This window comes from Delphinus delphis, chromosome 7 (assembly GCF_949987515.2).
Source record: "Delphinus delphis chromosome 7, mDelDel1.2, whole genome shotgun sequence".
Taxonomy (NCBI): Eukaryota; Metazoa; Chordata; class Mammalia; order Artiodactyla; family Delphinidae; genus Delphinus; species Delphinus delphis.
In genome coordinates, this window is record NC_082689.1 from 109,592,611 (window position 1) to 109,616,084 (window position 23,474).

At 53.1% G+C, this 23,474-nt stretch overlaps 1 protein-coding gene across 4 annotated transcripts in view; it reads right to left on the bottom strand.

Moving 5' to 3' along the window:
- LIMS2 (LIM zinc finger domain containing 2) overlaps positions 1–19,928 on the bottom strand; it is a 35,344-nt gene extending 15,416 nt beyond the window's left edge. The window contains exons 1-2 of one of the 4 annotated variants that reach the window (XM_060016980.1): positions 19,746–19,928; positions 1,367–1,526 (exon numbers count right to left, since the gene is read on the bottom strand). In XM_060016980.1, the coding sequence (XP_059872963.1) occupies positions 1,367–1,526; positions 19,746–19,756 (171 nt within the window). In that variant the 5' untranslated portion in view covers positions 19,757–19,928. Of the gene's footprint in view, positions 1–1,366; positions 1,527–6,622; positions 7,383–7,450; positions 7,791–19,745 lie in introns of those variants that run through there. The other 3 variants (XM_060016981.1, XM_060016979.1, XM_060016982.1) reach the window with 3 other exon arrangements.
- Positions 19,929–23,474: the final 3,546 nt, after the last annotated feature.

Here is a 23,474-nt window from a genome sequence, read left to right on the forward strand (position 1 = left end):
CCCCACAGCCATCTACCAGCCCGTCCCATCAGCTTGGAAATCTATCCAGCCTCTGAGCACTGCCCTGGTGTGCTGGTAAACATTTCACAACTGGCTCTGAGGCTGCCTTGTAGCGTTTGCCGATTTCTATGGTATAAATATTCCCACCCGTGGTCAATTTCAAGCTACCAACAGACCTCCGCATGGAGCTGAGAAGAGACGTCAGTAGCCACCACGGTACGGTGTTTCCAGCACACAGGCATAATAACAAATCATAACCTCAAAGGCATAGCTGATCGTGAAATGTAATAAAGTAATTAGGAAGTGGTGAGTTTTGAGTATCTGTTACCTTTGTTGTTTTTTTTAATTAATTTTTATTGGAGTATAGTTGCTTTACCATGTTGTGTTTCTACTGTACAGCAAAACGAATGTTACCTTTGTTTTTAATACAGTTTTATCTCATTGTATGTTTATATCATTTAACTTTTAGTAATGGCTGTGTTTAACAACTGGCTTGCAAGGCTGCTGAAAATTTAACGATCTGCTCTTGTGACCCAGTGCAGCCCAGTGTAGGCCCCTTCGCTTCCATCTGGATTACCGAAATAATCAGCTTCTGGTCCCACCTGTTCTCCTAGCTTCTGTCCCCGCCGCACACAGTCTCTCCTCAGCATAGCAACCAGAGGTCCTTCTCTAAGGTCAGACAGACGATGTGACCCCTCCCCTCCAGACCCTGCAGTGGCTGCTGCCCCTCCCAGGAGGAAAGCCTGAGGCCCCACGAAGGCCCACGGGGCCAAGCAAATCTGCCTCCCCACTCTCATCTTCTTCTGTTCCCTCTCCTTTGCTCTGCTTCCATCACACCGGCCCCCCACTGCTCCTCAAATACCTGCGTGCTCCAACCTCAGGGCCTTTTTGCCCTTGCTGTGCCCTCTGCCGAGAGCTCTTCCTGCAGGTACACGCTGCTCTCTCACCTCCTTCAGGTCTGCTCAGACATTCCCTTCCCTGATCACCACCCCGCCTCCCCTGAGATGCCTTACAACCAGAGCACTTAGCGCCATCTGGTACACGGGGGTTACGTTTACTGCATGACCCCAGGGAGGGTTAAGTGCCACCACGGCAGGGCGTTTGCCCCCCAGGGCCCCCCAGCGTCTGCCCAGAGGTGACAGGATGAACGGCGACTCTCCTTCAGCACCCACGGCCACCAGGAGAACACTGTTCACATCTCACAGGTAAGGGATGGGCCCCGAGGTGGCCAGCAAGGTCCTCAAGGAGCACCGCTCGGCTTGAGGGCTGGCGTGTCTGCCTCATTCTTCACAAGAGGACCACGGCCAGGCGTGGCCCACAGGCTGCCCGAGGGCAGAGCCTGAGCGGGGTCCGGGAGCACGCTCACCTCGTAGAAGAGCCCGTCGGGGAAGGGCCGGAAGCACTGCGCGCACACGAAGCAGTGCTCGTGGTACAGCTCGCCGCTGCTGTTGACAATCCTCTCGGCGGGGGCGAAGCGGGCCTGACAGCGCTGGCACACGGCATTGGCCAAGGCGTTGGACATGTTACTGGGCGGGAAGAAGGAACGGGCAGGTCAGGGCCTGGGGGCCGCACTCGATGGACACGCTTTCTGGGGTGAAGACAGCGCTGTGCTCACCCCGGGTCGGCCTTGGCCCCGCAGGGACTGAGCCACGCAGGCGGGGCCACGCTGCCCGGCACCGGCTTGGGTCACCCATCCCTGCAGCCACCTTGTGCCTCGGGCACGTTGGGTGCCAGCGCCTGCCAGGCCACGGTGGCCTTCCCAGGTGGCAACCCTGCGCGGCCAGCGCAGCACCTCCATCTCCCAGGTGGACAAGCGGAGGCCTGGAGAGAGTGACCCGCCCACCACCAGGGCCACGGTGGGCGGGGGCGAAGCCTACATCAGAACCGGTCCCCCGCCTGACTCTGGGGCCCCAACCTTCCCCCACACCCTGCAGCCCCCGGTGCCCTACACAGGGGCTCAGGCGCAGGCCCGGCCGTCGCCGGGCTCACGCCGGCCAGAGCAGTCACGGCTCAAGTCCGTTGCTCTCACTCACAGGGCGGCCGGGGCTGGCCCTCGCTCTCCAGGCCCAGACGCCCAGCCGTGGAAGGACCCTAATCACGGCCGTGGCCACGGGTTACAGGCTGTTAGATGACGGACACACAAGCTTTCAGCGGGGTGCCCGGCCCACTGTAAGCCCACAGCGGATGGCGCTGTGCTTGTCAGTGTCACTGACCGGGCCCCCAGGCTGCTCAGTCACGGTGCTGGGCCGTCTCTCGAGGTGTCAGGGACACTCGGCAGACACAGGGGAGTGGCTCGGGGTTTACACACGTATTTAATCCCCGAGGCCACCCTGCTTTCCTAAGGCTCAGAGGGGTTAAGTAACTTGCCCAAAGTCACAGAGCAGATGACAGCGTCCAGATTTGAACACAGATTGGTCCGACTTCAATGGCTCTTTCCCCTGCACCACGACTTAGTTTCAAATCACCTGCACCCCCAAAACATATAACCACCCTACCATGGGGAAGGTGAGATTGTGAATATTGGGGATGGGAGCAGAGTGGGGAGCGGACCTCCTCATCCACAGAGGGCAACTGCTGTCCCCGGGGAAGCGGCAGACATCCCGCCGGGAGGCGTGGAATCCGAGCTAAACTACAGGGGAAATGGCCACACAGACAGATGTGTGCTGGCTCCAGGCTGGGGCCCCAAGGCTCAGGCCGGAGGAGCCTGGCTGTCCGCCCCGACAGTCTCTACAAACGCCCAGCACCCTGCTGCCTGTGCCTTCGGCTACAAGGGCGGCAAAGAGATTTTGTCTCGTGTCAACTGGGTGCGCACAGAAGGTCAGGCTCAGTGAGGAGAGATGTAACCAGTTGGCAACATCGCGTAGACGCGTGCGCTGGCACGCGGCACGTCTCCTGAGAACATCTCTTCAGCCTGTTCCGCCTCCCGGGATGCAGAAGCCCACCCCTCCCTCACGGCCACAGCACAGGGAGGAGAATTCTCAAGCGAGCAATGCTCGTGCTGGGGTCCCTAGGCGCGATGAGCCCAGGAGGTGGGCGAGGGCTCTGCCTGTCAGGGGTCTAGGTGTGGACAGCGGGTCTAGCGGAGGGCCGCTGCCACGTGGACACGGTCTGGAAGCCGGGCTGGGGCACTCTCTGCGCTGTTGGAGGAGCCCTCGCGGCAAGGGCAGGGCCGGCAGGCCCCTTGGCAAGCCTTGCCAGGCAAGTGCACCTCTGCATGCCTCTGCCTGCCCCCAGGTTACTTGGGGGACCAAAGCCGTCTCCTGCACCCATATTTAAGCCAAAGGGGCAAGGAGGCAGGACAGTGGCAGGAGGGATGGGCAGAGCCCAAGATGACAGGGAGGCTCTGCACAGTGGCCACCACCCTCCTTTCCAGCTCCCTGCTGATCGCCACGAGGCGATCGGTACCAGTCGCCATGGGCTGGGCTGGACTCTGTCAGCACAGGCATGGTTTCCTGTCCCAAGAACACTGTGAACCTGGAGGCCTTGTTCTCCCCAAACACACATACCCAAGGTGGCTGGGAGGAAGTTCCAGTGCCTGGCCATGAACAAGACCTTGGCAGGTCTTGGAGTAGTCAGAAGTCAACAGGAAATCCTGTGACTCTTGAGCCTGGAATTCCCCACTGAAAGGACCCAGAAAATGAAGCCAAAACAAGAATTCAAGCGCAGCCCCAGGCTTCCAGACTGTTCCAGACCTCTGGACCCTAACCAAGCGAGTGCACAGCAGGCCCATCTTCGGTTTGCCTCTCCAGAACTCCGGCCTCCCCGCAGGGCAGACGTTCGGGGACTGCGTCTCCACGCTGTCACCACAGCAGCCGGCCCCCAAAAGAGCAGCTGGCCCTTCACTGGTCTGGGTCTAGTTCCCTGGCTGGGTCCCTGGGAGTCTCAGGTCAAGGATTCTGCCGTCTGTCCCCGACACACCTCGCAATAAGCCCCGGCACAGACGGGTGGGGTGCGGGGGTGACCACCTCCCCCCTGCCCCACCAGCTGCCCCAGCCCAGGTCTCGGGTGCACCAGTTGCACCCCCGGCGTCACTTCTGTGGCTGCGTCCCCACGGCCCCTGCTCCGGACCGCAGAGAACACCCCAGCTCACTGGCCGAAGGCAGACAGATGGGCCGACGTGCTCATGTGCTGGACAGCTGGCCCACAGGCCCGTCAGAGAAAATGCCAGCTGTCCCCTGCAGGAGGAGGCCGCTCTGGGCTCCACTCCGCGAGGTTAAACCCTGACAGCCCTAGCCCCCAGCTGTGCACCTGGAAGAAGGCGCCAGCTCCTCGGGGCCTCATTTCCTCATCTGCAAAGAGGTCCCCAGAGGAGCAGGACCAGCCCCGCAGAGCTGAAGCGAAGAACTCGCTGCCTGCAGCGTAGGTACAGCGCGTGGAGCACAGGGCCTGGCAGGCCAAGCGCTGGATACAGAGTGGTTGCTGCCGGCAGCTCAGGGACCCCACCACCACCCCCCCCACCCCCCACCCCCCGCTGCCCCAGCCCAGCAGCGCTCCCTGCAAGGACAAAGGAGGGAGACGCGCATGCTACATCCTCCTTCGCACATTCCGCCCGAGAGCCTGCCCGGTTACCTGCAGGGAGACACCGCCGCCCTGCCCCGGCTGGACAGCACACAAACACTGCCGAGGGCACGGCCACCACCTAGAGGCCAAACCCCAGAGCTGAGGGGCGGGGGGGGGGCACACCTGTGCTCCCGAGCAGGGGCCATGGGGATGCCGTCACAGAAGTGCCCGCTCCCTGAGACGGGCTGGGGCAGTCGGTGGGGCAGGAGGGAGGTGGTCACTCCCACCTACCCTGTACCCTTCTCCAACCCTCCGTGGCACCCCAAAGGCTCTCAGTCTTGACAGCCAACGCAAGCCTATTTGTTGCAAGACGTCACTGAGCTCTAGCCTGGGGTGGGCTGGAGGGAGTCCTCTCCGAGCCAGGTCCTCGGGAGGGGAGGTTGCTGGTTCCAGATAAGGAAACTGACGTGCAGAGAGGGTCAGAAGCCTGCTGAGGTCACACGGGGTTGGACCCGTGCTCTCTCGTCCCCTCAGCTCCTGGTGGCATCACACAGGCATGACCGTTCACGACTGCTTTTTCAACAGCCCCAGACCATCCCCCACTCCAGTCTCCCACCCACCAGAGCCTAGAAAGCCAGCGTGAGGGCCCAGGAACAGGCAGGGGCTGGCCACAGGGGGCCTTTGCGCACTCGAGGGTGAGTCCGTGTCGCTGAGGCCAGGTGATCCCGCAGTCAGTCACAAGCCAGAAGCTCAAAGAAATACCAAGCTGAGGTTAGCACATGAACGCATGTGCGTGCGCGTGTACACGGGACTTTCCTGAGGCCTGATCTTCGCTGCCAGCCCTGCCCTCCTTTCATCCGGCTCGAGTTCTTGAGCTGCATCCATACAGCGCCGCCAGCCTCCAGCTTGGCCTCTGGCCCATCAGGGCCCTGGTCGCCCACTCCCGGCTCACTCCACAGACGCCCACGGTCACCCAGAGGCCAACCGGTGAGGGTTCCCGTTCACTCAGGTAAGTCACTTGGCCTCCCGCGCTCCAGATTCCCCACTGGAGCAGTGGGCTTGTCCAGTGCCCATCCCGGTGTGGCCCCTGGTGAGGGACCTGAGACACGGATGCAGGTGCAAGCCCGGCTACAACAGGTATCCCGCGGGTGGCCCTCTGCAGCCTCTGCTCCCTGCCCCCCACCTGACGGCCTCCCAGACACCTTTGAGGGCTCAACCCTCAGCCCGGCTCCGGAAGGCTGCCCTGGCCATGCGCGCACCGTGAGCACACAGTGGGGCGCACGTTTACCGCGGAGCATCAGCCTCTGGGTTCGCTCTCCTCCCGCAGCCTCCAGGCTGCCCACCTCTGTGACTGCTGCTCTGTCTCCTCCCTGAATCCCCACCCCCTCCTTGCAAACCCCATGTCCTTCCCGCAGCTCCTCCCCCACGCCTCCGGGGGTCCCACCTGCTATTTTGATGCCGAAGACCCCAAGCCCACAGCCCTCACCGCTCTCACTCCCTGCAACTTCGACATGTCCAGGAGCCCCTCCTCCAGCCCCACCCTCACTCCGGGGGGCTCCACTATCTAAGTGCCCCCTCAGGTCCTCCCCACCCCAGGCTAACTCATCCTCGAGATGCCCTGAGGTCCATCCCGTACCCACAGGTTCCCCCTCCCAGTCCCAAAGGAAGCTCTCCTCATTGCCTCACTGGCAGTTCTCCCCGGGATAAAGCAGTTCAGGCTTCAGAGTCAGTCCACCCTGGCTTCAAGTCACAGCTTAGCCATTTTTTGGATGGGTGATGTCCAGCGCGTTCCCTGACCACCCAGGGTGCTCATCTAGAAAGCGGCCAGAAAGCGATCCGAGTCTGAAAGCGGTCGTGGAGGTTACCTCGGGCAACTTATCTGAGCGCCCCATCCTCAGCGCCCTGCCCAAGAGTGCTGATCCCAGGACAGCAAACCCGGCTGGATTAAGCCGCGCCCTGCCCCCCATGGCCGCCACGCCCGGCGCCGAACTCACGCCCGGGGCAGCCGGGCCGCCGCCGCCGCCGCCGTCGGAAGGGCCAGGCGGGTGTCCGAGGAAAGGCCCGCGGCGGCAGCTTTCCGGCCATTGTCTCCCGCACCCCCGCCCTGCCCCCGGCCACCTACCCGGGCGCGGCGGGCGGCGAGCTCTGCCGGTGCTGGCGCCGCCGGTAAAGCCCCGACGCGGCGAGCGCGCCCAGCCGGGCGGCCATGGCGCGGGCCTCCTCCTGCCGGCGCGTCGCGGGCCGCCTGCTCCGACCGGCCGTCGGACCCCAGCCTCGGAGGGCAGGTGCGGCGGCGGGCAGCCACCAACGGCCGGGCTGGGCCGCCGGACTCCCGGCGTGCGGGGGGCGCCTCGGCCCCCACCCCTCTGCACAGGAGCTCACGTTACGCACTGCGATCTCCAAAGGGCAGCAGAGTCAACTCCGAATAGAAAGGATATTGTTCCCGCGGCGGGGGCAGCACAGTGAAAGCTGAGGCTGGCAGGGTTGGGTCCAGGCTGGGGAGGGAACACGCTGGGAAGATCCCAAAGTGCACCGAGGTGAGAGGTCTAGTCCACAGTGGCAGGGCAGGATGCCTGGAGATCCCGGGTTGCCAGGAGCCTCCGAGGAAACCCTAAGCCCCCTGGACATGCTGACGATGGTACAGTCATCTGAGGAGGGCAGTATGGGACTGAGCCAGCTTAGGAATCCTACAGTCAAGAAGCCGATGAGGGATTCCCACACATGCCCACGTTTGCCTTGTTCCCTTCCCTGAGAACCTGCAGCCACCTGGGAGACCCAGACCAGGGCAGCCCGGCCCCTGGATCTGGCCAACAAATAACCATCCACCCCAAAAGGGGTCCACACTGTCAAAAGCTAGAGGGCAGGTAGCCCCCCAGCTCACCACGGCAAGCAGAAGCAGCAGCCTCCGATGGAAGACCACCGGAAAGGCAGCGTTTCCATGCCTTCTTACCTAAAGAGACTGGCGGGGTTACTGTGATCTAAGTGCAGACACCCGCGGCCAGCATCTCAGCTGTGGCCACTGCTGGCCAGGCAGGCACCACGCGCAGCGTTAAATAAGGATCCAGAGGACTCGCAGAAATCTATAACTTAGATTCCATTTCCCTGGAAAACCTTGCTAGCGGGATCAAGGAAGCGTGAGCAGGATCTTCCTCTGCCTTCCATCGTTCCAGGGCGCTGGGCCTCCAACACGGGGGCAGGAGGAAACTGAGGGGATCCATCGAGACTCAGAGGCCAGTCCCGGACACCGAGGAACACACGTCATCTAGTAAATCCAAACACGGGGCAGTAAGTACTCATTAACTACCCTGGGGGTCAACCCCCAAACACAGCCAGATGACTACGAACATTGGGTGCAGTACATAGTTTGTCAAAGCAGCTCAATTCCAAAGGTACCAAGCACTGATCAATTCAACAAATATTTTCTTAAAGGTGGCCCCAAGGTCTAAAGGGCAGAGAGAAGCTGAGCCTGGAACCAACAAGAAGGATCACCTCCCACCTGCTGATGTAGAGAGATGAATGCTTAAGAAAGCTAGTGTAGAGAGTTTTCTTAGAGCGGCTTCAAGTCGATGGCCTGGGGCCTAGGCCCCTCTTACCAGTGGGGGTGGAGGTACCAGTCACACTGGGATCCCCAGCCAGCATTCTGGCTCCAGAGAACACAGTTGCAAAAACACAGTCAGAATGATGTCAGCAAAAATGGCAGAATAAGGACCTCTGAAAGTTTGTCTTTCCATAAAAGCAATGAAAAAACTAGCAAGGAATGTCAGCATCACCTCTTTCAGAACTCTGTAAATTAACCAAAGACTTACAGTAACCCAGAGAGCAAGAAAAACTGCTGAGAAGACATACAGATGACCAACAGGTACGTGAAAATATGCTCAACGTCACTAATCATCAGGGAAATGCAAGTCAAAACCTCAAGGAGATATCACACCTGTCAGAAAGGCTATTATCGAAGGGCTTCCCTGGTGGCGCAGTGCTTGAGAGTCCGCCTGCCGGTGCAGGGGACACGGGTTCGTGCCCCGGTCCGGGAAGATCCCACATGCCGCGGAGCGGCTGGGCCCGTGAGCCATGGCCGCTGAGCCTGCGCGTCCGGAGCCTGTGCTCCTCAACAGGAGAGGCCACAACAGTGAGAGGCCCGCGTACCGCAAAAAAAAAAAAAGGCTATTATCAAAAAGACAAGAAATAACAAGTGTTGGTGAGGGTGTGGAGAAAAGGGAACCCTCTTGCACTGTTGTGGGAATGTAAATTGGTGCAACCACCATGAAAAACAGTATGGAGGTTCCTCAAAAAATTAAAAATAGAACTACCATATGATCCAGCAATTCCACTTCTGGGTATTTATCTGAAGAAAACAAAAACACTAATTTGAAAAGATATACACACCTCTATGTTCATTGCAGCATTATTTACAATAGCCAAAATATGGAAACAACCTAAGTGTCCATCAATGGATGAATGGATAAAGAAGCTGTGGTATATAAATGCAGTGGAATACTATGCAGCCATAAAAAAGAATGAAATCTTGCCATTTGAGAAAATATGGATGAAACTTGAGGCTATTGCGCTAAGTGAAATAAGTCAGACAGAGAAAGACACATACTGTGTGGTCACATTTATACTTGGAATTTTAAAAACAAAACAAAACAAAAAGCCCAGGTCAGATACAGAGAACAGATTGATGGTTGCCAGAGGTGGGGGTGCGGCGGATGGGTGAAATGGGTGAAGGGGGTCAAAGGATACAAACTTCTTTTTATAAGACAAATAAATCATGGGGATGTAACGTACAGCATGGTGACTATATACTGTATTTCATATTTGAAAGTTGCTAAGAGAATAAATCTAAAAAGTCCTCATCACAAGGAAAAAATTTTTTATAACTATGGTGTCTAGTTAACTAGATGTTAACTAGACTTATTGTGGTGATCATTTCTCAATATATACAAATATCAAATCATTATGTTGTACAGCTAAAACGAACATAATGTTGTATGTCAATTATACCTCAATAACAATAGATCAATTAAAAAAATAAGCAGCTGGGAGGGGGTTATAAAAGCTGAATCTTGGTAAGAACACCTCTTTGGTGTTTTCATTTACCCTAGTCCTTAATCCCCACTTCCTAACTCCATAGCTGCCTGGAAAAGTAACTGGCTGCATTCCCAGTAATGAGGGAGCAGAACAGGGTAGAAACTCTGTCAAAGCTTCATTCCCAAAGGAGAAAGACCTGGTCTTCCCTGGAAGATCCCACTTGAAAGGCTGGTTTTTATGTGACCTCACTCACACTTACCCAGTGCTCAGAGCCTCTCCTGGGGTGAGTTTTTCAAATGTGTTACTATCACAGCTACCTATGTATTACTATCATAGCTGCCGTTGTCACAGGCAAAGGGGACAGTTGGGAATAAGATGTCCTTAGGGGCTTCAAAAAGAACCGACATATTCCTGGGAATCTAGAAGGCCATGCGAATGCCCAGGGCTACGTGCATGCTCAGGAAAGTCCTTAGAAGGTCCTAAGCTCTCACTTCTGATGGACCTTTTGGGCTCTGTACAATCAGGAAGTGAAGACTAAGGCGGAGTTGTAAAATGCCTGGTTGGATGTTGAAACTGTGCCCCAACATACACTCAGAGCCTTCAGTAAAGGCTGGGAGACTTACTGGTTTCAGACATTCAAGAAAATCTCTGTCCAATCATTAGCTGACTACTAAACTAACCAGGCAGAGACTTCAGTGGCCACAAATGACAGAGATACAGACTTTACAGAATCTGTTCAGAAAACTCACTAAACAAACAATAAGCAGCAACAACAAACCCTGGGGAGTAGGGAGAATCTGGTTTCCAGAGCTGCCACATTATTTTATTTGAAAAGTCCTGTTCTCAGCAAAAATTATGATACATGCAAAGAAACAACAAAAAAAATGACCTAGACACATTAAAAAGAGAGCAATCAACAGAAACTGTCCCTGAGGAAGCCCAGATGTTAGACTTACTAGACAGACCTCAAATCATCTGATACAAACACGTTCAAAGAACTAAAGGAAGCCAGATCTAAAAAACTAAAGAAAAGTATGAAAATCTCTCACCAAATGGAGAATATCAATAAAGAGAGAGAAATTATAAAATGGGACCAAAAACAAATCCTAGAGTTGAAAAGAAATACTAAAGAGAGTCCTTCAGGATGAAATGAAAGGACACTAGACAATAATTCAAATCCACATGAAGAAATTAAGAGCAGGGACTTCCCTGGTGGTGCAGTGGCAGTTAGGAATCCGCCTGCCAGCATGGTGGGGACACAAATTCAATCCCTCATCCGGGAAGATCCCACATGCCTTGGAGCAACTAACCCTGTCCTCCACAACAACTGAGCCTGTGCTCTAGAGCCTGTGAGCCACAACTACTGAGCCCGTGGGCCACAACTACTGAAGCCTGCGAGCCTAGAGCCCGTGCTCCACAACAAGAGAAGCTACTGCAATGAGAAGCCTGAGCACTGCAACGAAGAGTAGCCCCTGCTCACCGCAACTAGAGAAAGCCCACACAGAGCAACGAAGACCGAATGCAGGAAAAAATAAATAGGGAAAAAAGAGAAGAACCTGTTAAATTATTTAAAAACAAAAAAGAAATTAAGAGCAGTAAAGGTAACCATAAGATAAATATAAAAGACAGTATAAATGTATTTTTTGTTTGTAAACCTTTTTTCCCATCTGGTTTAAAGATGACTGCATAATGAAATAATTTAACACAAAAGAAGGCAATGGTGTAGGAATTAAGAAACAAAAAAGATGTAAGACAAATAGAAAAAAATAGGAAAGTGGCAGATGTAAACCCCAGTTATCAGTAATTACATTACATATAAATGGATTAAACTTTCCAATTAAAAGTTTTTTGAACTTTTTTAAATGGATATTTTAAATGTGATCCAACTATATGCTTTCTACAAGAGGTTCACTTTAGATTCAAAAACACAAAAAGCTGAAAATAAAAGAATGGAAAAGATATACCATTCAAACAGCAAACAAAAGAGAACTGGAGTGGCTATACTATCAGACAAAATAGACTTCAAGGCAAAAATTGTTACAAGAGCAAAGAAGGAGATTTTATGATGATAAAAGAGTTAATCCATAAAGAAGAAATAACAAGTATAAACATATGCACCTAACAACAAAGCCCCAAAATACCTGAAGCAAAAATTGACAGAACTGAGAGAAAAATAGATAATTTAAAAATAATAGCTAGAGACTTCAATACTCCACTGTCAATAATGGATAGACCATTATATAGAAGCTAAGCAAGGATATAGAAAACATAAACAACACTATAAGCCAACTAGGCCTAAAAGACATCTATAGAACACTCCACCCAACAATAGCAGAATATACATTCTTCTTAAGGACACATGGAACATTCTCCAGGACAGACCATATATTAGGACATAAAACAAGCCTCAGGGCTTCCCTGGTGGTGCAGTGGTTGAGAGTCCGCCTGCTGATGCAGGGGACACGGGTTCGTGCCCCGGTCCGGGAAGATCCCACATGCCGCAGAACGGCTGGGCCCATGAGCCGTGGCCGCTGAACCTGTGCATCCGGAGCCTGTGCTCCACAATGGGAGAGGCCACAACAGTGAGAGACCCACGTACCGCAAAAAAAAAAAAAAAAAGCCTCAATAAATTTAAAATGATTGAGATCATAAGAAGCATATTCTCAGGCCACAGCAGAATAAAATTAAAATCAAACATAAAAGGAAAGTTAGTAAATTCACAAGTATATGGAAATTAAACAACATACTCCTAAAGAACCAATGAACCAAAGAAGAAAACACAAGGGAATTTAGGAAATACTTTGGAATGAATGAAATGGAAACACAACAGACCAAAATTTATTGGCTGAAGCTCAAGTGGTGCTCAATTTATAACCGTAAATATCTACAGTAAAAAAATCTCAATCAATAAGTTAACCTCCCATTTTAAGGAACTACAAACAGATTAGTAAACTAAACTCAAAGTAAGCAAATGGAGGAAATAATAAGGATTAGAGCAGAAATAAATCAGATAGAAACTAGAAAAAATAGAGAAAATCTATGAAACCAAAAGTTGGTTCATTGGTAAGATCATCAAAACTTAACAAATCTTTATCTAGTCTGACCAAGAAAAAAAGAGAACATTCAAATGACTAAAATTCAGAATGAAACAAGGGACTGAACTCAGAGAAATTTAAAGGATTGTAAGGAAATACTATGCACAATCATATGCCAACAAATTAAATAACCTAGTTGAAATGGACAAATTCCTAGAAAGACATAAATTACCCAAACTGACTCAAGAAGAAACAGAAAATCCAAATAGACCAGTAACAAGTACAGGGGATAGGTTAGTAATTAAAAAAAAAAGAAAAAGAAACTTCCCACAAAGAGGACCCCAGGACCAGATGGTTTTATTAGCGAATTTTATCAAATGTTTAAGTAGAATTAACACCAGTCCTTCACAAAAATCTTCCCAAAAATCAACCAAGAGGGAACACCCTAACTCAGTGAGGCCAGTATTGCCCTAATACCAACACCAGACAATGACATCACAAGAAAACTACAGATCGATATCCCTTATGAATACAGATGTCCTCAACAAAACTGAATCTAGAAGCCTATAACAAGTATTATACAACATGACCAAATGGGATTTATCTCAGGAAGATAAGGTTGTTTTAACATTAAAAAATTGATACAATACATCATATCAGTAGAATAAAGGGAAAACATCACATGATCATCTCAGTGAATGCAGAAAACACACTTGACAAAATCCAACACCTTTCATGATTAAAACAAAACAAAACAAAACAAAACTCAAGGATCTAGGAATAGAAGGGAATTTCTTCAAACTGCAAAAAAACCACAGCTAACATCATACTTAATTGTAAAAGACTGAAAGGTTTCCCTCTAAGGTCAAGAACAAGACAAGATATCCAGCCTTCTCATTTATTTTCAACATTGCACTGGAGGTTCTAGCAAAGACAACTAGGCAGGAAAAGAAAATGAAAGGCATCCAGATTGGAAAGAAGGAGTAAAACTATCTCTAATTGTGCATCACATTTTCTTATATATAGAAAACCCTAAAGAACTCCCCCCGGACACACACACACACACACACACACACACACACACACACACACACCCCTATTACAGCTAGTAAATTAATTCAGCAAGGTTGCAGGATAAAAAACAATATACAAAAAGTCACTAGCAATGAGCAATCTGAATATAAAATTAATAAAACAATTCCATTTTTAATAGCATCAAAAAGAAAAAATACGGGGCTTCCCTGGTGGCACAGTGGTTAAGAATCTGCCTGCCAATGCAGGGGACACAGGTTCCAGCCCTGGGCCAGGAAGATCCCACATGCGTGGAACAACTAAGCCCATGCACCACAACTACTGAGCCTGTGCTCTAGAGCCCGCAAACCACAACTACTGAAGCCTGTGCGCCTAGAGCCCGTGCTCTGCAACAAGAGAAGCCATCACAATGAGAAGCCCATGCACTGCAACGAAGAGTAGCCCCCGCTTGCTGCAACTAGAGAAAGCCTGTGCGCAGCAACGAAGGCCCAACGCAGCCAAAAATAAATAAATAAATAAGAAAAAATACTTAGAAATAAATTTAACCAAAGAAGTGTAAGCCTTATACACTGATAACTATGCAACATTGTTGAAAGAAATAAAAGAAGACCTAAATAAATGGAAAGGCATCCCATGTTCATGGATTAGAAAACCTAACATTGTTAAGATAGCAATACCTTCCCCCCCAAATGACCTATGGATTCAACACAATCCGAATCAAAATTCCAACTGCCTTTTTTATAGAAATGGGCAAACTAATCCTAAAATTCATATGGAAATAAATGCAAGGGACTCAGAATAGTTGTTCAAAACAACTTGAAAAAGAGCAAAGTCAGAGGACTCACATTTCCCAATTTCATAACTTACTACAGAGTTACAGTAATCAAAACAGTATGGTACTGGCATAAGGATAAGCACATACATCAGTGGAATCGGATTGAGAATTCAGAAATAATCCCATACATCCAGGGTCAATTGATTGTTGACAAGCCTGCCAAGACAATTCATTGAGGAAAGAATAGTCTTGTCAACAAATGATGCTAGAACCACTTAATAACCACATGAAAAAGAATGATTTTAAACCTCTACTTCAGGTCATATATACAAACTGACTCATAAAAAATAAATAAAAACTGACTCATAATGGATTGAAAACTGAAATATTAGAGTTAACACTAAAGAACTCCTAGAAAAAAACATAGGTATAAATCTCCATTGATTAGGTAACAGTTTCCTAGATACGAAGCCAAAAACTCAAGCCATCAAAAATAAATAGGTAAATAGGACTTCATCAAAATTTAAACTTTTGTGCATTGAAGGACACTATCAGGCAAGTTAAAAGGCAATCCACAGCAGAAAGTATTTGCAAATCACATATCTGACGAGTGTCTAATATCCAGAATACAAAAAGAACTCTTACAACCCAACAATAAAAAGAATCCAATTTTAAAATGGGTACAGAATTTGAGTAGACATTTCTCAAAGAAGATATACAAGTGGCCAATAAGCACCTGAAAAAGTGTCCAACATCACAAGTCACTAGGGAAATAAAAGTCAAAACTATAATGTGATACCACTCTACACCTACTGATGCGGATAATGATGTATTAATTAGGACGTGGAGAACTGGAACCCTCACACGTTCCTGGTGGGAATGTAAAAATTGTGCTATTACTTGGAAAACAGCTTGGCAATTCCTCAAAAAATTTAACACAGAGTTACTATGTGACTCAGCAATTCCACTCCTAGGTGTTTGCTCCAGAAAGTAGAAAATATATATAGGGATGTTCACAGCAGCATTATTCATAAGAGCCAAAACTGGAAACAATTCAAATGTCCACCACAGGTGAACATATAGACAAAACGTGGTATATCCATATAAGGGAATATTTGGCTAAAAAATGGAACAAAGTACTGATTCATATGACAACATAAATGAACCTTGAAAACATGATGCTAAATGAAAGAAGCCAGGCAAAAAAAAAAAAAAAAGTGACTTAATGTACGGTTCCATCTATGTGAAACGTCCAGAACAGGCAAATCTGCAGAGACGGAAAGCAGACTAGGAATTGCCAAGGGCTGGGGGAGGGGGGGGGAAATTGACTGCAAATGGGTTTCTTTTGGGAGTGATGAAACTGTTCTAGAATTAGTAGTGATGGTTGCATAACGTGGTGAATGTACTAAAAGCCACTGACCCGTACACTCTGAAACAGTGAATTTCATGGCATGGGATTCCTATCTCAAATGTTTAAGCAGCGCACACGTAGCGATGAATGCAACTATGTCACCTACTAGGGCAGAGACAAGGGCCAGGGCAGCCGCCAGCAAGGCATGAGATGGCGCTGCCTCTCCGGCTGGGTGGTTAGTGCCACCCCCAGGGGAGCCAGCGACACCACCACAAACAGCCTCTCCGCCAGAGTCAACCTCATTGGGGGACCGAAGACGACTCGCCCAGATCCTTTGCCTGAGATGATGAGTGGTGTATTCCAACCTTCTTGCCTCACGGGAAATTCGAGTAAATAGACATCACCAGAAATTCAGAAGATCGGAATAAACAGAGCAAGGAGCACAGTTCAGGGACCTCCCTCTGCCCCGCTCCCCACCTAGAAATGAAGCCCCCAGGAGGGTTTAAGTGAGAATCTGCGTGTGGTAGGTGGGAGCGGGGAGCAGCAGTGTCACCGGAGAGGCGGGCCAGCCGCTGTGCAGGGAACGCCTGGTGCCTCTCCACAGCGGTGTGCCGGGGCCACCCCGGGCCAGATCACACTGCTGACTGCTCAGTTTTCAGGAATTCCGTGAACTGCTTCACATCACGTGGGTAGCTTGAAGTGAGCCCAGGTAGAGGTGTTGTTATAGCACGGAACTGGGCACACACTACAGGTCAGGCCAGCCAGAGAGGGGAGTCTACACTAGAAGCAGAGGAAAAGGGAGGCGGTGAGGGGCCATGGGCGGGGCCCAGCCTGGGGCTCAGGCCTCAGCTGCACATCCCGTGTCACCTGCTTCCCACTGGGCTTAAACCCTTGACTCCATCACAGCCCCATGTGCTGTCCTGAGGGCTCTGGCTGCCACCCTAGCTGCACCTCGGCAGGTTCCTCTGCTGAGGGGGTCACTGGCCGTATTCCTGAGGAGGGTGGGGAGCAGCTGGGAGCACATCGGGGTCGGGGGAGGCTGGTAGGTGTGAGGAGAGGGCTCTAGCAGCCCCACTCTGCACCGCACCGAGCGTGGGACCCAGCTGCCATCTGGCAGCCTCTGCGGATGCCGGTCATGCGGTGGGTGGGACTTGGTGGGTAGGCCAAGCCACTGAGTCACACTGCTGCGAGCACCAGGTCCCAGGCTCCCTCTGGAAGACAGCTGCTGCCAGGCCAGGTCCCTGGGTAGGGGACATAACCCAGTCGGGCTTGAAAACCGGTGACGCCAAAGGCCCCTTCAGCTGGAACAAAGATGCGGTGTTTTTAAGGTCCGGAGTCCCCAGGGCTGCAGCTGGGGCTGAGCCTCTTCCCACAGCACAGCTGCTCCCTAGGCAACCACGCCCACGTTCCAGGCCTCATTCACTCTTCCGCCCTAGCTCAGCCCTCTCCCGGGCTGCAGGCCCTCATGTCCAGTCTCAGGGTTTGCCCCTAGACTCACCACAGCTCTTCGAATGCTTCATGGCCCAAACTAGCTCTGTGTCCACTCCCACACCTGCCACCACAAACTGGGCATCCTCTTCCTGGATCCGTCCTGGGTCCAGACTCCACCCCCCAGGTCCCCTGAGTCCGTCTATTCTTCTCCAGCCCCATGGCTGCCAAGCAGAGGCTCTCCCGTTTCTTGCCTCCTGGCCAGTCTCCTTCCCCTTCTCTTCCTCAGCAGCCCCAGGCATGGGGTGACATGCCTGGTCATGCATGTCACCCCAGGTCACTTCAGTGGCTCCCCACTGCCCTCCCTCTGGTCTCATCTGCTCCAGTCCCACGGAGGGCTGGCACTTTACGCCATTGGCAGGGACAGCCCCAGAAGGTGCATGAGGTGTACAAGGACAGGGTCGTTTCCAAAGGTCAGCCTGGTCTGGGCAGCAAGGGATGATGTGCGGAGAACCAGCATCCAGGTGTGAGAACTGCCCTGGCATCTCGTGGGGGCAGTGGAGGTGTGGAGGGCACGGTGGCGTGAAAATGAAACTTCACAGCTTCTGGGACAGGAAAAACCTCGCCCACCCCAAAGATTGAATGTCCATTGCTCTGCCAGCCTGGCCCCTATGCCTGTGTGGGGAGGGGAGGCTAGCCAGCCCTGGCATGGACGCCACATGTGGTAGGCAATCTTCAAAGGAGGGTGGAACACTGTGCTCACAGACCACTCACAGCTTGTGAAAAACAAATGAGCACGAGAATACACCACAAGAAAAGAAGAAAGCCACCAAAATGTTCCTGAGGGCATTTCTGAGGAGTGGAACTGCTGGTGTTTCCTTTCTTTCTTCTAATGTTTCTGTTACCTTTTTTGTTTCTGGGTTTTTCCAAACTCTCTAAGATGAGCAGTTTTACTTTCACAAGGAAAAACCCGACTCAGTGTTTTCCAAGGCTCACTCTGGTCCCTGTGTCACTTGACGACCAGCATCTTTCAGGCTCAGGGAGCCCGCTGGAGCCAGGCAGCAGCTGGGGCAGGCTGGCCTCTGCTCCCCCACCCCCACCCCCCCGCCTGCCTTCCCAGCTTCTCCTGCCGGGCTGCGTCTGGCTGACCCGACGGCCCCCTCTCCCTGGAAGACCCCCGGGACTCAGGGTTGAGAGGACTCCTGCTGAGGGAACAGAGGTGCGTCAGGGTTTCTGCCTCAACGCCCACCCGGGGAATCTGGGCAGAAGCTGCTACAGAAGCGGGCACCCTGCGGCTCTGCCCTACGATCTCTTCTGCGCCTGGAGAACCACCTGCCACGCATCCCACCCCCACCCCACCACCCATCTGTCGCTGCTCCTGATTCCGTCCCTGTCCTTCTCTCTCCCTTCTTTTCCCCGGAAGCTCTGAGGGTGTGGAGCGAGGCAGCCGCAGGGGCGCCCTGCGAGGGACCGGAGGACACGAGAGCACTAGGAGGGGTGAGCGCTGGAAGCTGGCTTTGTCCACAGACTTGGGTCGGGACAGGGGGTCTGGGAAGTGGGCAGCAAATCGCATATGAAGCACAGGACTCCCCAGGTGACAGGATCCGTGCTGGTTCCTGGGGCTGCCCTAAGACTCGGGGCCACAGCCTTAATAGCGATCAATGTGCCCCTGCAGGCTGGGTGACCGCCCTGCACATCACCTAGGTTTGGGTCCCCCACCCTGTCCCGAGTGGCCGCTCCCCACTCCTGGGCACTGCCTCTCCAAGCCCCTTTCCCCAGCAAAGCCACAGGGTGCCCTCCACCCTTCTGCCGAAGTCAAGGGGTGGTGAAGAAGAGCATCCTCCTCCCAGGGATTGGCTGGAAGGGGGCGCCCGGACCTCAGAGACCAGCCCCTCCCACCCAGCCGTGAGTCACGCACTTGTATCCAGCCACGTTCCAGAAAGGGCCGCAGAGGCCAACACTGGCCGGGAACTGGTGGACATGTGACTGGCCTGGTGAGTCACTCGGGCTCTGTGGCCTCAGTCACCCCATCTGTGCAATGGCCACAAGGGGTATGAGAGCAGAACCTGGGCCAGGCCTGGAGGAGTTTCCTGCCCCCAGCCTATCCCCGCGCAGCCTATGTTTGCGGGCAGTTCTGGCCAGGCCCCCAGACAGACCTTTTACCATTTTTACCATTCCTGGCTTACAGAAGGCTCCAGAGGTGAAGCCTCACAGGATCACACAGGGAAGCTGGTAGAAGCCAACAGCCTGGGTTTTGACGCCTTGCCCTTTAGTTGGTTGTGACCTTGAGCAAGTTCCCGCCCCTCTGAGCCCTGAGCCCCGGTTCTCCGGAGGGGGCGGGGCTCACGGCCCCGTCGTGCGGGGCAGGCGGTTCGGGGGACGGAACGGGCCCTTCACCTGTCGCTGTCAGGGGCCGGCGGGAGGGCGGGACGCGCGGGGCAGGGGCCGCTGACCTGACCGGCGCTGCCGCCCGGGAGCGGCCGAGGTGGAGGGGACGCGCGAGGCCGGCGTGCGGGAAGGGCTCCGGGCGTGCGGGGGGTCCTGTCGCGCAGCCCCCCTCCCTGGCCAGCGGCGCCCTCCGCCCGGGGGCAGTTACCTTCCCGTCATGGTGGCCGAGCGCGCCGAACCGGGACCGCCTCGGGACCCGCAGAGCCTCCGCCGCCGCCGCCGCCGCCCGCCGAGCGCCCTCCCGCAGGTCCGCGCGGAGCGAGGAGACGCCCAAAAAAGGCCGGGAGCCGCTCCGCCCGCCGCCCAGCCCGGCCCAGCCCAGCCCAGCCCGGCCCAGCCACCCGAGCAGGAGGTGGGGGCCGCGGCCGGAGAGCTGGGGAGGGGGGGGAGGAGCCCCGCCCACGAGGTGTGGGCGGGGGCGGGCGAGGCGCTGGGAGCCCAACGCTGGAGCGCTGGGAGGGGGGGCGCCGCGCCACCCGCGCCGCCTTGTCTCGGGGGACACGCGAGCTCGGCCTGCGGCGGGCGCGGGTCACGTCCTCCCCGCCGGCTTCGCCCGCCACCTCCCGGATTCCGGGCATAGCTTTCCTTTAAAAGGGAGGGAAGTTATAATAAACGCGAACGAGCCCCCTCGCCCCGCGGGGGCGCCCCACCCGGCGCTCCCCCTCCGCTGTCGCGGGCCGCCCTGGAACGCGAACACACGCAGGGGGTGGGAGGACGGTGGAGAGAGCGGCGCTGCTGAGACCACCTCCCTCCCCGCTGGCCCCCAAGCCCGGAGTGCCCGCTGCGGCCCCGGGCAGGAAAGGGGGTCACGTTCGCGCTTTAATTCCGCAGACGGATGTTTCTGGGCACCGACTCCCTCCCGGGGCACTGGGGACTCCCAGTCCACGCAGTCTCGCCTCCAGGGAGGTCAAGGTCGAGGGGCGCCCCTCGGAGTCAGGAGCCAGGTTCTGCATACTTAGATGCCAGGCCAGGAGATTACCTAGTGCCCTCCCCAGGAAATTACCATCTCATCCAAGTCTGTGAGCAGCCCCCTAACCCAGCAGAAGGTACTTTGTAAAGACAGACAAACGCCGAAGTTGGGGAGGAGGGCCAGGTACTACTCCTCCTGCCTATGATGAAGCGCTCGCTATTGGTAAGCTGAAGAGCCATTAAAGTGACCTGGCGATATAAAACCATTTAGGGAATCTATTCTGAGAAAAGTATTAAACAAACAAACAAAACAAAAACCTCACTCTGCCTAAAGGCAGATATTTCTAGCGGGGCTGTGGAGTGTAGCTCATAATTGGAGACGGCCCAAATGACACCGTCGGGGGGCGGGGGGAGGAGGCCCAAATGACACCGTCGGGGGGCGTGGGGGGGGTGGGCGGGCAGAACTGAGCAGCCTGGTCTATTAACCCGACTGAACGTCGCGCATTACTTCTTGGCAACAAAGACTGTCTAGAAATGGCCATGCAAAATAGCAACCTATGAATAAACGGGAATTCAGAAAGACGAATTGATACTACCATGCAGCCTTATATCTACAGAATAAGCTTGGAAAAGGCACCTGTTCCTAAGTAGCTGATATCTTGAAACTAGTGTGGTTTGCAGTTGTTCTTTTTGCGAACGTGTCTTAGCTGATTCACTGTAATTTGATGGTTAAGTGTAAAACGTGGATGATTTCTTGGGTCGTCTGCCTGTTGAGAGACAAATGCTTTCCATAACTGCGAACACAGAGAAGCAAGTGTGCTGGGGGCTGTGCACCAGAAATGGACTGGATGCTTAAGCAAATACTGGGGTCCTGTGGGAACCAAAGGGGATGAAAAGTAGACGGGAAAACACCAAAGGGACCTGCTGCCTACCTGTAGGGGATCCCATGCCTGCCCTCCAGCCTTCCAGCCTCCCTTTGTACCGTTGCTGAGCAGGAGACTATCTGCCTGTGGCCAAACCAGAGCCCTCTGCTGCTCACCCATCATCCGGAGTGCCTCTTCCCTGTGCCAGGGGCAAACTCAGCTGGGTGACGACTGTGGCACCGTTCAGCCCCACTGGAGACGTGGAGCCTCCAGGAGTCATGGGCCAGCCTCCTACAGTGCACCTACAGGTCAGATTTGCAAGAAAGAGCAGGCAGTTGCCTGGCAGTGGTTATTCAGATGTTCACTCACTCATCACCCCTTCATTCAAGACTGTTCATGGTATATCAGCACCAGGGGTACAGCTGTGAACAAGAGGACCTGGGCCAAGCTCTCACTGAGTTTAGCTGGGGGTGGGGAGAGACTGTAAACAAATAAACATGATTTTAGACAGGGACAAGTGCTGCAAAGAAAAGGCAGTGTGCGGGGCTGCTTTAGAGTGGAGGGGCGAGTGGAGGTGACGCTTGAATGAGGAAAGGAGTTGGCGGAAAAAACAGCAAGTGCTGGGTTTTTTTGTTTGTTTTTGCTTTTGTTTTTTGCTGCCCTGAGGTCAGAAAGAAGGTGGTCTGGAGAGCGGGAGGGCGGGGCATGGGGAATAAGGGAGAGGGTAGGGCCAGAGTGCAGGGGCGGAGTCTAAGCAAGGACGGACAAAACACTGACACCGGGCTTCCCTGGTGGCGCAGTGGTTGAGAGTCCGCCTGCCAATGCAGGGGACGCGGGTTCGTGCCCCGGTCCGGGAAGGTCCCACATGCCGCGGAGCGGCTGGGCCCGTGAGCCATGGTCGCTGAGCCTGCGCGTCCGGAGCCTGTGCTCCGCAACAGGAGAGACCACAACAGTGAGAGGCCCGCGTACAGCAAAAAAAAAAAAAAAAATTAAAAAAAAACACTGACACCAACATGGATGAAATCTCCACACATGACTCTGAGTGAAAGAAGCCTTACGCAGAAGAGCTCCTGCTCCGTTTATATCAAGCTCTACAGCAGAAAAACTAGCCAGTGGTGGAAAAAAGTCAGGATGGTGGCTGCCTCAGGGTGTGCGTGGGGGGCAAGGGTTGGCTGGAAAAGGACATGAAGAAACTTTTGGGGGTGATGATAATGTTCTATATCTTAATAGGGGCTTGGGTCACACAAGTGTATGCTTTTGTCAAAAATCATGAAATGTACAGTTAAGATTTGTGCATTTAATCTTGAGAAAGAAAAACAGAGCTGGAGGAATCAGGCTCCCTGACTTCAGACTATACTACAAAGCTACAGTAATGAAGACAGTATGTTACTGGCACAAAAACAGAAATATAGAGCAATGGAACAGGATAGTAAGCCCCGAGATAAACCCACGCACATATGGTCACCTTATCTTTGATAAAGGAGGCAAGAATATACAGTGGAGAAAGGACAGCCTCTTCAATAAGTGGTGCTGGGAAAACTGGACAGCTACATGTAAAAGAGTGAAATTAGAACACTCCCTAACACCATAGACAAAAATAAACTCAAAATGGAGTAAAGACCTAAATGTAAGGCCAGACACTATCAAACTCTTAGAGGAAAACATAGGCAGAACACTCTGTGACATAAATCACAGCAAGATCCTTTTTGACCCACCTCCTAGAGAAATGGAAATAAAAACAAAAATAAACAAATGGGACCTAATGAAACTTAAAAGCTTTTGCACAGCAAAGGAAACCATAAACACATGGTTGCACATCCCAGGGAAGGTAGTGAGGGAGTGGGCACTGTGAACCTGGAGCTCAGAGAGGTCCCATCTCTGCAAAGATGTGGAAGGTTTGGTGCAGATGGAGTTTCAACCCTGGGGCTCATGAGGTCACTGAAGGTGTCTGTGCTGAGCCAGGAGCCCTCCAAGGGTGAGAGGTCAGGGGACCAGGGAGTGAGGAGGAGAGGGGTGAGGTATCACAGAAGCCTGGAGGGTATGACTGCTCCCATGTGCAAGCTGCTCTGGTTGCAGGACAGGGAGGGACCTGGGTTTGGTGTCAA